At 35.4% G+C, this 13,324-nt stretch overlaps 1 protein-coding gene across 1 annotated transcript; it reads left to right on the top strand.

Moving 5' to 3' along the window:
• The first annotated feature begins 11,863 nt into the window (after nucleotides 1-11,863).
• Nucleotides 11,864-12,862, top strand: LOC105748886 (olfactory receptor 5V1-like). Its single transcript, XM_012539069.3, is given in 1 exon segment — nucleotides 11,864-12,862. A coding segment is annotated over 1 exon segment (999 nt).
• The last annotated feature ends 462 nt before the right edge of the window (nucleotides 12,863-13,324 follow it).

The following is a 13,324-nucleotide window of genomic DNA, read 5'->3' as shown; positions in this document are numbered from 1 at the left end:
CTCCAAAGAAGATACACAGACTGCCAACAAACACGTGAAAGAATGCTCAACATCATTAATCATTAGAGAAATGCAAATCAAAACTACAATGAGATATCATCTCACACCAGTCAGAATGGCCATCATCAAAAAATCTAGAAACAATAAATGCTGGAGAGGGTGTGGAGAAAAGGGAACACTCTTGCACTGCTGGTGGGAATGTGAATTGGTACAGCCACTATGGAGAACAGTATGGAGGTTCCTTAAAAAACTACAAACAGAACTACCATATGACCCAGCAATCCCACTACTGGGCATATACCCTGAGAAAAACAAAATTCAAAAAGAGTCATGTACCAAAATGTTCATTGTAGCTCTATTTACAATAGCCTGGAGATGGAAACAACCTAAGTGCCCATCATCAGATGGATGGATAAAGAAGATGTGGCACATATATACAATGGAATATTACTCAGCCGTAAAAAGAAACGAAATTGAGCTATTTGTAGTGAGGTGGATAGACCTAGCGTCGGTCATAGAGAGTGAAGTAAGTCAGAAAGAAAAAGACAAATACCGTATGCTAACACATATATATGGAATTTAAGAAGAAAAAAAAAATGTCATGAATAACCTAGGGGTAAGACAGGAATAAAGACACAGACCTACTGGGGAACAGACTTGAGGATATGGGGAGGGGGAAGGGTGAGCTGTGACAGAGAGAGTCAGGGACATATACACACTAACAAACGTAAGGTAGATAGCTAGTGGGAAGCAGCCGCATGGCACAGGGATATCAGCTCGGTGCTTTGTGACCGCCTGGAGGGGTGGGATAGGGAGGGTGGGAGGGAGGGAGATGCAAGATGGAAGAGATATGGGAACATATGTATATGTATAACTGATTCACTTAGCAGAAACTAACACACCATTGTAAAGCAATTATTCCCCAATAAAGATGTTTAAAAAAAAAAAAAAGAAAGAAAGTTTCCAAATTAGTTTTCAAAAGTGGTTGTATAGACTTCCAACTTCAGCTCAGAGGTTTAGAAAGCTGGAAAGAGTGTTGCTTCTAGCATTGCAACAACAACAGTAAAGTTGGACATAATGCAAATTAATGACTTGTCTTGAATCCATTAGGGAATTGAATTTGCAGGGCAAACAACTAAACAGAGAACTGGGGAGGCATAGACTTTTGCAGGGAGAAATAGGAACCAAGCTTTTTTTTTTTTTTTTTACCTGGGACAGAAGCCATCGGATGCCATGTAAGCTGATAAGACTCAACTTCTCTGTGAATTTAATGAATTACTAAACACTAAGTGTGGGCCGGCATGAGTGTGCGAAATCCTTGGGTACCATAGGCAAGAAGGTTTTCACCCTCTTGCTTTCCTCCATGAACTCCATCAGATGCTCATAGCAAAGACCAACAAGTATTGAGAAAGCTTCCCTATATGGGGCTGCCTGGGGGAGGAAGGTGGGCGGAACAGCAGCGACTGCAAAAACTTCTTCCAGGCCCATTTACCATATTTTTTCCTACAGAAGTAAAGCTGTAATCTGCAGGGCAAAAGCAACAAAAAGTATCCCCTTAGGACTTTGTAGAAAAACATTGCAGCTGGGAAGGGACAGGGACAAAAATTCTACCACTCAGGGAGAGGCTATGTGCTAGGACCAGCACTAGAGCTGGCAAAGGGACAGGATCACTCGTGAAGACCACAGCCCCAAGACCCAGGTTAGCAGTACTTAAGACTAAGCCTTACCAGAACATCAGAGGATATCTACCTACTCCCCCACCTCCCACCCCACCCCCCAGTTCCCCACCAGCCCACTAACAAACAATGAGTAAAATTAACAGTGGGATACAATTGTTACAGTGGCATCAAGAGACAGATTATCTCTGGGGGTAGTAGTATGAAAGGTAGACACAAAGCAGGCAGGGAGAGTAAAACTTGAGAAAAATAAAACTCTGGCAAACTTGCCTAACCCTAAGCACAAGAAATCAGTAGAGAAATTTGAAGCCTGTAGTGCACTGAAGGTAACCATAGCAACAACAAACTCCAAACTCAGGCCAATTCCTCTCTAGATTAACCCAAATTCCCATACTAAAGGTCTAGAAGAAGGGAAGACATGCTCATCTCCAAGCCTCATCCTCCCCAAATTTACCTCAGTCTCTACTGTCCTAACTGTTCAGTTTCAACATAAAGTTATGAGGTATACAAAAAGGTAAAAAAAAAAAAAACAAAAAAAACCTCAACATTCTGAAGAGACAAAACAAACATCAGAACAAGACTCAGATATGACAGAGATGTTAAAACTATCAGACAAGGAATTTAAAATAAAAATGATTAATAGATTAAGGCATTCAATGAAAAAGGTAAACAACAAACAAAATCAGAGCTAATTGCATGAGAGATGGAAACAATAAGAAAAGATCAAGTAGAGATGCTAGAAATAAACATAGTGACAGAGATAAAGAATTACCTTATGGGCTCATCAGCTGAAGAAAAGAATCCATGAACTTGAAAATATGTTAAAGAAATTACCCAAACCAAAACACAAAGAGAAATAAACGTAGAAAACCAAACCCCCCACCAAAATCCAGAGAATCTGAGAGCTATTTTACAGCACCAAACATAAACATAATTGGAATCCCAGAAGTAGGATTATTAAAAAATACATCTCAATAGATGTATTTAGAAAAAACATTCAACAAAATTTAATGTCCATTCATAATAAGAGTCTTAATAAGGTAAGAATAGATGGAACTTCCTTAACTGGTAAGGGCACATTTAAAAAAACCCTATATTAACATCATATTTAATGGTAAAATGCTGCATGCTTTCCCCCCAAGGTGAGGAACAGGCAAGGATGTCCTAATCCCTCCTATTTCACATTGTTTTAATTTGCATGTTGATGTATCTTTTCTTAAGTTATTGGCCATTCAGATATAGTCTTTTGTGAAGTGTCTGTTCATGTCTCCCAGTTTTCAGTTGTGTTGTTCATTTGTCTTTTTGTTGTTGTTGTTTGCGGTATGTGGGCCTCTCACTGTTGTGGCCTTTCCCGTTGTGGAGCACAGGCTCCAGACACGCAGACTCAGTGGCCATGGCTCACGAGCCCAGCCTGTCCTTTGTGTTTTTATTATTGATTTATAGGCATTTAAAATATATTTTGGATATGACTCTTTTGTGAGATAAATACAAATATTTTCACAGTCTCTACACTGCTCTTTATTCTTTAATAGTGTTTTTTGAAGAGCAAAAGTTCTTAATTTTGATGAAGTAGGATTATCAATTTTGTTCTTTAGGTAAGTTGGGAGTCAAGATTCTTTATTTTTCATACATATATTCAGTTGCTCCAGCTCCCTTTATTTAAAAATATTTCTTTAACATATTGAATGGCTTTGGTAACTTCATTGAAAATCATTTGCCAGTATATGTTATGTGTCCATCTCTGAGCTCTGTTTTGTCCCACTGATCTATTTGTCTTTCCTTACAGTAGTGCCACACTATCTTAATTATTTAAAGTTATTTAACTCTTGAAATAAGTTCTCCAACTTTATTTTTATTCTTCAATATTATCTTGGCTATTCTAGGTCCTTTAAATTTCCATATAAACTTTAGAATCAGTTTGTAATTTCCTCAGAAAGGACTACTGAAATTTTAATTTAGACTGTGTTGAATCTGTAGGATGATTTTTGTCTCTAGTTTCTCTAAGCAATATTTTGTGCTTTACAATGGAGAGAACTTACAAATTGTTTGTTAAGTTTATTTCTACACACTTGTTGATAAAGCTATTGCAAATAGTATTGTTTTAAATTACATTTCCAGAGTTTGTTGACTATAGAAATACAATTAATCTTTGCATATTGGCTTTGCTTCCTGAGATTTTCTTAAATATTACTTCATTAATTCCCCTTGATTTTCTACATACACAATCATGAGATCTGTGAATAAATGTAGGTTGACATCTTTCCTTTAAACATTTATGCCTTTTACTTTTCTTGTCTTGTTGCATTAGTTAGGACTTATAGTACAATTCTAAATAGAAACTGTGAGAGTGGACATCCTTGTTTTTTTATATGTTACACAGAATGTGTCACCATTAAGTATAATACAAACTGTAGGGTTTTTCTAAATATTTTTTACGAGATTGATGAAATTCCCATTTATTCCCAGTTTGTTGGATGTTTATTTTTTATTATGAATGGGTATTGAATTTTGTCAAGTGCTTTTTCTGCATGTATTGAGGTGTTCACAGTTTTTCTCCTTTATTATATTAATATAAGGATGGCAATGATTAATTTTTAAATGGTAAAACAACCTTACATTCCTGTAATAAACCATAATAAACTATGGTGTATTATCCTTTTCAAGTATCATTGGATTGGATTTGATAGTATTTCTTTAAGCATTTTTGTGTCTATGTTCATGAGGGATATCAGGTTGTAATTTTCTTTTCTTATGAAAAAACCTTATCACATTTTGGCATCAAGATTATGCTGTTGTCATAAAACAAGTTGGGAAGTATTCCCTCTGTTTTTATTCTATGAGGAGTTTTTGTAATACTATATTATTTCTTCTTAAAATGTTTGATAGAATTCACCATGAAACAATCTGGGCCTGGAGTTTCTTTTTGGCAAGGTTTTTAATTGCAGATTAAATTTCTTTTAATAGATTCACACTATTCATATATTCTGTTTCTCCTTATGTCAATTACTTCTTACATTTTCAGAAGTTGTGTTTTTCAAGGAATTTGTCCATTTTATCTAAGTTGTCAAATTTAACAGAATAAAGTTGTTCCTTGTATTTTATTATCTTTTTAATGTTTGTAGGATCTGTAGTGGTATACCTTTTTCATTCCTGATTTTGGTAATTTGTGTTTTCTCTTTTATTTCTTTGATCAGTCTTGCTAAGGGTATATCAGTTTTATTAAACTTTTCAAAGAACAAAATTTTGCCTTTGTTGATTTCCTGTTTGTCTGTTTTCTTATTTTATTAATTTCAGGTCTGTATCACTTAAAATTTTTTTATTTGGGTTTAATTTTATCTTCTGTTTCTAACCAGTAAGTTAGAAATACTTCTACCCAATAGGGTTAAAAGCCTAGATTATTTATTTTAAACATTCATTTTCTTATATAGGCATTAAAAGCTATAAATTTCTCTCTAAACCTTGTTTTAGATACACCCACACCCACTTTTTTTTTTTTTAATTTTTGGCTGGGTTGGGTCTTTGTTGCATATGGGCATTCTCTGGTTGCTGTGAGTGGGGGCTACTCTTCGTTGCAGTGCATGGGCTCTAGGCACACAGGCTTCAGTAGTTGCAGCACGTGGGCTCAGTAGTTGTGGCTCATGGGCTCTAGAGCACAGGTTCAGTAAGTTGTGGCACTTGGCCTTAGGTACTCTGTGACATATGGGATCTTCCTGGACCAGGGTTTGAACCCATGTCCCCTGCATTTGGAGGCAGATTCTTAACCACTGCACCACCAGGGAAGTCCCCATCCCACAAACATTTATTAGCTGTGTTTTCATTATCATTACATTTAAGATATTTTCTATTTTCCTTATGACTCCTCTGACCCATAAGTTTCATAGAAATGTTTGCTAAATTTCTAAATATTGGGGGATTTTTCAGATATCTTTTTGTTATTAATTTATAATTTAATTCCATCATGGTCAGGAAAAATATTCCATATGAAACTTGCTTTGTAGCCCAGGGTATGGTCTACTTTAGTGAATATTCCGTATGCATTCAACTGGAATGTTTATTCTGAAATTATTGGATATAATGTAGTATTAATTATGTCAAAGTAATTGTGTTGTCACAAAATATATTTGTGACAAAAATCCAAAATATATTTTAATAATTAAATATTCTGTATCCTTACTGAATTTTTAATTTCATAATTTTCAATGAGAAAGGAGTATTAAAGTTTCCAACTATGATTGTGAACTTGTCCAACTCTTCTTTTGTCAATATTTTCTTTATGTATTTTTCAGTTATTTTAATAGATGCTTTTACATATTTGTGATTATTATGTCTTTTTGATGAACTGATCCTTTTATTATTACAAAATATTCCTCTTTACTTTTGGTAATCTATCTTAAAGCCTACACATCAACTTTTTTTATGTTTGGTTTTACATAGTATATTTGTGCCTATCCTTTTATTTTGAACATATTCAAAATCTAATATGTAAAATGAGTTTATTAAAAAGGGGATATACTTGGTTCATTTTAAAATCCAGTATGAAGCTCTGTCTTTTTATTGGAGTGTTTATTCTACTTACATTTTCTACTTACATTAAGTCTAGTATTTTATCATTTGTTTTCCATTTGTCCCATCTGATCTTTTGTGCCTTCTTTTGGATTGAGTTTTAATTTTTATTATAATTCCATTTTATCTCTTCTATTGGTTTTTGGATATACTTTTTTGTATTATTTTTTAGTGCTCACTCTATTGTACTATACATTGTTTACTTAATATGATCTGTCTTTATGTTTTACTACTTAAGGTACAATGCAAGAATACTACAAAACATTTTTCCATTTTTTTCACCCTCCCACCCTTTGTGTTGTTATTGTTATGTATTTAATTTCTATCTATGTTATAAGCTCTCCAATACATGCTATTATTTTTTTGAACAGTTAGTAGTCTTTTTAAATTCTTTAAAAAATATATTTGCCCATTTATTTGTCCTTTTGGACTGAGTAAATTTTTATGATTCCATCTTAAATATGGTCTCTTTTCTTTCAATTTTCATTTTAGACATGGAAATATTAAGCAAAGAGAGAAGAAGTAACTTACCCAGGTTCTCATAACTAAAGAAGTACAATGATGAGTCTTGATCCCAAGAAATCTAACTCCAGAGTTCACAACTTAACCAATGTAGTATATTGGCCATGAAAGGAGAGTTTACATAAGCAACTGAAACTTAAACTTCAGGGCCCTAATTTGCAGAGACATTTTCTAAAACCTTGGGTGGTGCCCTAGAAAGCTATTCACATAATCATACTATGCAGATTTACAAAAGTAAGATATTTTCAAATATTTTAAAAAGCTCCCTCACACCAAAAAAAAAAAAAAAAAAAAGTTTCAGGACTTCAGAAACCTGAATCTTCTTCCTGAAGCCATGTGAAATAATCTGAACTTCATTTTATAGAGAATGGAGGCCACTGAAAAATTTTTAAGATAGGGAGTGATTGGATATATTTTAGGGTTTAAAAAGATCACTGCTTTCAATAGGATAGCATCCTAGGATAAGGTTCCCAGTTTAATATTGATTGGATAGTTTATGAAGGCTGCCCTTCAGGTTGCAGAGCAAAGTCTCTGATTAAATAATTCAATAAATACTTGTGTTCCTTTAGTAGTTTAGAAACATGAATCATGAATTTAGGGGCACACATAAAAGCCAGTCAAGTAATACCTATATTACAATCAAGTTATATATATATATCTGTTGGGGTTCTAACAGGATAATATTTTGCTTTAATTGATAACTTATATGGGAGAAATAAAAATAAGCTAAGTTTTATCTTTATTCTTAATGAGAATTATTTATTATGTAAAAAGTCGATACGGAAGAAGATGTTAAAATTTCCAATGTGTAAAATTTTCTACTCTAGAGAATAAAATGGGCTGATAAGCATGATAGGCTGATATCCACAGGTCAGGAGAAAGATATAAGGAAGAATAATTAAACATAATTAGGCAAAATGAAAAAGAATTAGACTAGATTTTCTCAAAGGAAATATATTAAAATCCAGAATTATCTAAAAATATAGATTCATTTATTCATTCCACACATAATTACTGAGCACATACTGTATGCCAGACACTGTCTTAGGTATGAGTGATAGAGAGGGAGCAAAACTGAGCTCCAGGCCTCACTGAACTTATACTACAAACACATTCAAATAGATAAATAATTTCATGCCAGGTGTAGCATAATGCTACAAAAGAAGTAAAGCAGGAGAGGAGGATAAAATGATGTAGCTGCTATTTTAGATAGAATTTTCAGAGGAAGTATCCTTAAGGAAGTAAGAGTTCAGGAAAAACTTCAATGAAAATAGGAAAGGGACCATGCAAATATCTGGGGGAAAGTTTCTAGCTAAAGAAATATCAAGTACAAGCCCTTACAATGGGCATGTGTTTGGTGAACTTAAATGGAAAGCAGCCTTGTGTAGCTCAAGCTGAGTGAGCAACGGGGAATAATGGTGGGAAGTAATATTAGAAATGTAGTCAGAGGTCAGATCCCATGGGCTTTGTATGCCAAGGTGAGATCTTTAGATTTTATTCTAAGTGAGATGGGAAACTATCAAAAGGTTTTGAGTTTAAGAGTGGTGTAATTTTGTTTATGCTGTAAAAACTCACTCTGGTTGCTGCTGTGTGGAGATTGACTAAATGAGAACAGGGGAGTGGAAAGAAAATAGGAGTCTGTTTTAGGAGTCTAGGCAAGAGAAAATGATAGCTTGGACTGGGGTCTCCGTGGTGACAGTAGTGAGAATAATATTTATTTAATTTGGAAGGTAGAGCCAAAGAAAATATTTTACCTTAAAATATTTTTGTATGGATTAAAAAAATAGCATTGATAGCCACAGTTGATTGAACACCTATTATATAGCAGGCACATTACTTACATTATCTCATGTTACTTCTCCCAAAAACTCTGATATAGGCAGTATTAATATCAGAATACAATAAGCAAACTGAGGAAGAGAGAAGTCTGCTAACTTATCCACCATTTACATCTAGCAAGCAGTAGAAGTAGGATTTGATTTTACATCTATCTGATTCAAGAGCCCACTCTCTCCACTATATCATCTCACCTCCAAGATTGAAAAAGGTGCAGAAATCCCTATTCACAGTTATTGTGAACCTGTCAGCATGGATAATTTAAAAGAAAGCTAATAACTGTATCAATTATTTTTTCAGAAAACATACAACGCTTGAGAGTAAATCTTGGTGTCATAAAGTTTACTTTAATAAGTTAACATACTTAAGTATGTTTGATTACTTAGAATTTTTCCATCTGCAGTATATTTAAAAACATGGAGACCAAATTTATTCTGAAGAGGTAACCAGAAATGCTCACATATGCTTATGTATAAAAATGTTCATTCCAGTATTTATAATAGTAAAAGGTATCACCAAGACTGATGTCAAGGAGCTTACTGCCTGTTTTCTTCTAGAAGTTTTATGGTTTCAGGTCTTATATTCAAGTCTTTAATCCATTTTGAGTTAATATTTGTGTATGGTATAAGACAGTAGTCCAGTTTCATTCTTTTGCCTGTGGCTGTCCAATTTTCCCAACAGCATTTATTGAAGAGATTTTGCTTTCCTCAGTGTATATGCTTGGTTCCTTTCTCATAAATTAATTGACCACATATGTGTGGGTTATTTCTGGGCTCTCTATTCTGTTCTGTTGATCTACATGTTTCTCTCTTTTTAAAAAATATTTATTTATTTATTATTTATTTATTTAGTTGGCTGCATTGGGTCTTATTTGCAGCATGCAGGATCTTTTTTGTGACATGCAAAATCTTCTGTTGCGGTTCACAGACTCTTCAATGCAGTGTGTGGGCTTCTCTCTAGTTGTGTCTCGTGGGCTCCAGAGTGCACGGCCTCAGGAGTTGCGGCACGCGGACTTAGTTGCCCCACAGCATGTGGGATCTTATTTCCCCAACCAGGGATCAAACCCACGTCCCCTGCATTGGGAGGCAGATTCTTAACCACTGGACCACCAGGGAAGTCCCCTATGTGTCTCTTTTAATGCCAATACTACACTGTTTTGATTACTATATTAACTATGTAATATGGTTTAAAATAAGGGAGCATGATGCCTCCAGCTTTGTTCTTCTTTCTCAAGATTTCTTTGGCTATTTGGTGTCTTTTGTAGTTTCATACGAATTTTATAATTATTTGTACAATTTCGGTGAAAAATGCCAATAGGAATTTTGATAGGGATTGCACTGAAACTATAGATTGCTTTGGGCAATATCAAATTTTAATAATATTAATTCTTCCAATTCATAAATACAGAATATCTTTTCATTTGTTTGTGTCTTTTTCAATTTCTTTCATCAATATCTTATAGTTTTCAGTGTACCTGTCTGTCACCTCTTTAAATTTATTTCTAGGTATTTAATTCTTTTTAGTACAATTGTAAATAGAATTGTTTTATTTCTCTTTCTGAGAGTTTGTTTTCAGTGCATAGAAATGCAACATATTTTCGAATATTGATTTTGTATTTTGCAACTTTGCTGAATTTATTTTTTGTTGTTGAGTTGTAGGAGTTCTTTATATATGCTGGATATTAATTCCTTATCAGATATATGACTTGCAAATATTTTCTCATATTCTATAGGTTATCTTTTACTTCTTGTTAGTGCCCTTTGATGATACTTTAATTTTCATGATGTAAAATTTATTTTTCTTTTGTTTTCCTGTAATTTTGGTATCATATCTATGAAATTGTTGCCAAATATAATGAAATCAAGATTTCTCCTCAATGTTTTCTTATAAAAGTATTATAGTTTTAGCTCTTAAGTTTTGGTCTTTAATACATTTTGTGTTAATTTTGTGTATAATATAAGGTAAGGGACCACTTCTTTCTTTTGCTTGTGGATATCCTGTTTTTCCCAGAACCACTTATTGAAAAGACTTTTTTTTCCTCCCATTGAATAGTCTTGGTACCCTTGTTGAAAATCAACATGTGTGTGAGAATTTATTTCTGGGCTCTTTATTCTATTCCATTGGTCTATATGTCTCTCTTATGCTAGTACAATATTGTTGCTTTGCAGTAATTTTCAAAGTCAGGAAGTGTGAGTCCTCCAACTTTATTGTTCTTTGCCAAGATTGTATTGACTATTCAGGGTCCTTTACAATTTCATATGAATTTGAGGACTGGCTTTTCCATTTCTGTGGGAAAGATCTATAGAATTTTGATATTGATCAAAATGTGTAGATCATTTTGGATATACTGACATCTTAACAATGTTAAGTCTTTTTAACCATGAACATGGGATGTCTCGCCATTTATTTATGTCTCCTTTAACTTCTTTCAGCAATGCTTTGTGGTTTTCAGTGTAAAAAGTCTTTCAGCTCTTTAGCAAGACATTATAAATACTTAATTCTTCTAGATGTCATTGTAAATGGAATTGATTTTTTTAACTTCCTGTTTGGATTGTTCATTGTTAGTGTACAGAAACGCAAATGATTATTGTGTGTTTAATTTTGCTGAATTTGTTTATGAGCTCTAGTAGCTTTCTGTGGCTTCTTTGGTCTTTTCTCTATATAAGATCATGTCTTCTGTGAATAGATAGTATTACCTCTTTCTTTCCAATTTGGGAAATTGTACTCCTAATATTTTAAAATTATAAGCAGAGCTCAAGATTTACATAACTGAAAAAAACCTACAATGGAGTACACTGAAAAGTAGCACTGATTCTGATTCTGCAGGTGATTAAATTCTTTATATTTTTCTAATTTTCCTTATTTTTTTGCAATTAAATCTTATTTCTTAGAAAAGTTAATATGCTTACCAAAAAGGGCAATGATAGGAGGTAGATATTACCAAGGTAGTGAGAAATGAATTCATACTAATGAAGGGGTTGGTGGCTTGTTGCTGGTTTTAACCAAGTCTGTGTTTATTTTCACACACCAGTAGCCATGCAAATTTGTGGGTGGTCCCTGGGCCTGAGCTGGTTAGATCTGCTGAGTGAGAAGTTCTGGTCTCTCTGAAGACACTTCTGCACACCTCCTTCCACAGTCCAAACTGTCTATATCCAACATTATTTTACATGGCCCTATAAGTTTACAAGCCCATTTGGGGTGCTCCTTGTACGTTCTCATTATGGCTTCTTTTTTCTCATTGTTTTGTAGCTGTGACGCCCCTTGAAATGAACAGTCAAACAGATGTCACCGAATTCATCTTCTTGGGATTTTCCAACCATCCCAACCTACAGGGCTTGTTCTTCCTGGTCTTCCTTGTCATTTACCTGACAACTCTTTTCAGGAACACACTCATAATAATGGCCACAAGAGTCAGTCCTGCCCTCCACACCCCAATGTATTATTTCCTCAGCAACCTGAGTTTCTTGGACACCTGCTACACATCTACCACTATTCCAGTCATGTTGGTGAACTTCTTCCAGGAGAAGAAGACCATCTCCTGTGAGGGCTGCTATTCCTAGATTTTCTTCCTTGTGACATGTGCCGGCACTGAGGGTGTTTTATTGGCAACTACGACTCCTGACTGCTATGTAGCCATCTGCCACCCTCTTCAATATCCAGTCCTCATGAATGTGAAGGTCTGTGTTTGTTTGGCAACTGGGTCCTGGCTATGTGGGCTGGTGAATTCTGTGACATACACAGTGCTGGCAGCTACACTCATTCTGTGTGGGCCTAACAAGATCAGCCACTTTCTCTGTGATATCCCATTGCTCCTGAAGCTCTCCTGCTCAGACACCTCTCTCGGTGAGTCTGTGCTCCATGTGGCCAATGCAACCACTGGCCTGAACCCCTACCTGTTTACTGCAGTGTCCTCCTACATACTTATCATCTCTGCCATCCTTCGGATTTCCTCTGCTCAGGGCAGGAGCAAGGCCTTCTCTACCTGTGCACCCCACCTCACTATGGTGGTGGTCTTTTATGGAATGGCCAACTTCAACTACGACAGACCCAGAGTAGGCTACTCCCTGGATATGTATATCCTGGTCTCTGTGCTCTTCTGTGTTATAAGCCCCGTGTTAAACCCCATTATCTACATGTTAAATCCCTTGTTTGAGAAAAAAAGGAGGTCAAATGTGCCCTGTGGAAGCTGGTTGGAGGGTGTGTGTTCCCTGGCAATATTAGTGTCTAGCTCACTGGTCTTCAAATTGAGGTATGCAGCCACCTGAAAAAATTTCCAAAGTATTTGTAATATACATAGTTTTAGAAAGCCTATATCCAGATTCTCAGTTCCTATATATACACCAGTTCCTAAAATTTATCTTCCCAAGAACTCCTTTCTCTCCTCTCTTTCCACAAATACTGTTTTTCCACTGTACAACAAAGGCAGTAAGGAAAATTCAAACAGAATTGGGTAGAAAGGGAAAGGAAGTGATGAGGTTGAGACCTGTGCTTCTGGGAGGAGACTCAGAGGAAAAGGGAGAATGCACAGGTGGAGTTCTTCCCTGAGGAGTAGTGTGAGCCACATACTGGGCACCTCACCCCTGGGGTTGACACAGGGAAGATGAGTCGCCCTGGATGCTTGGAGGGCCAGTGGTACTAACAGGAGGGCTGGGAGTCCAGGGAAGCCTGGACTCTGCTTGTGAGGAGCATGCACATGCTTGCTTGGTCCTGAAGCAGGGTAGAGAGAG

This window comes from Orcinus orca, chromosome 1 (genome assembly GCF_937001465.1).
Source record: "Orcinus orca chromosome 1, mOrcOrc1.1, whole genome shotgun sequence".
Classification (NCBI taxonomy): domain Eukaryota; kingdom Metazoa; phylum Chordata; class Mammalia; order Artiodactyla; family Delphinidae; genus Orcinus; species Orcinus orca.
The sequence above is the reverse complement of the archived record's forward strand: the minus strand, read 5'-3'. Positions and strand labels throughout refer to the sequence as shown.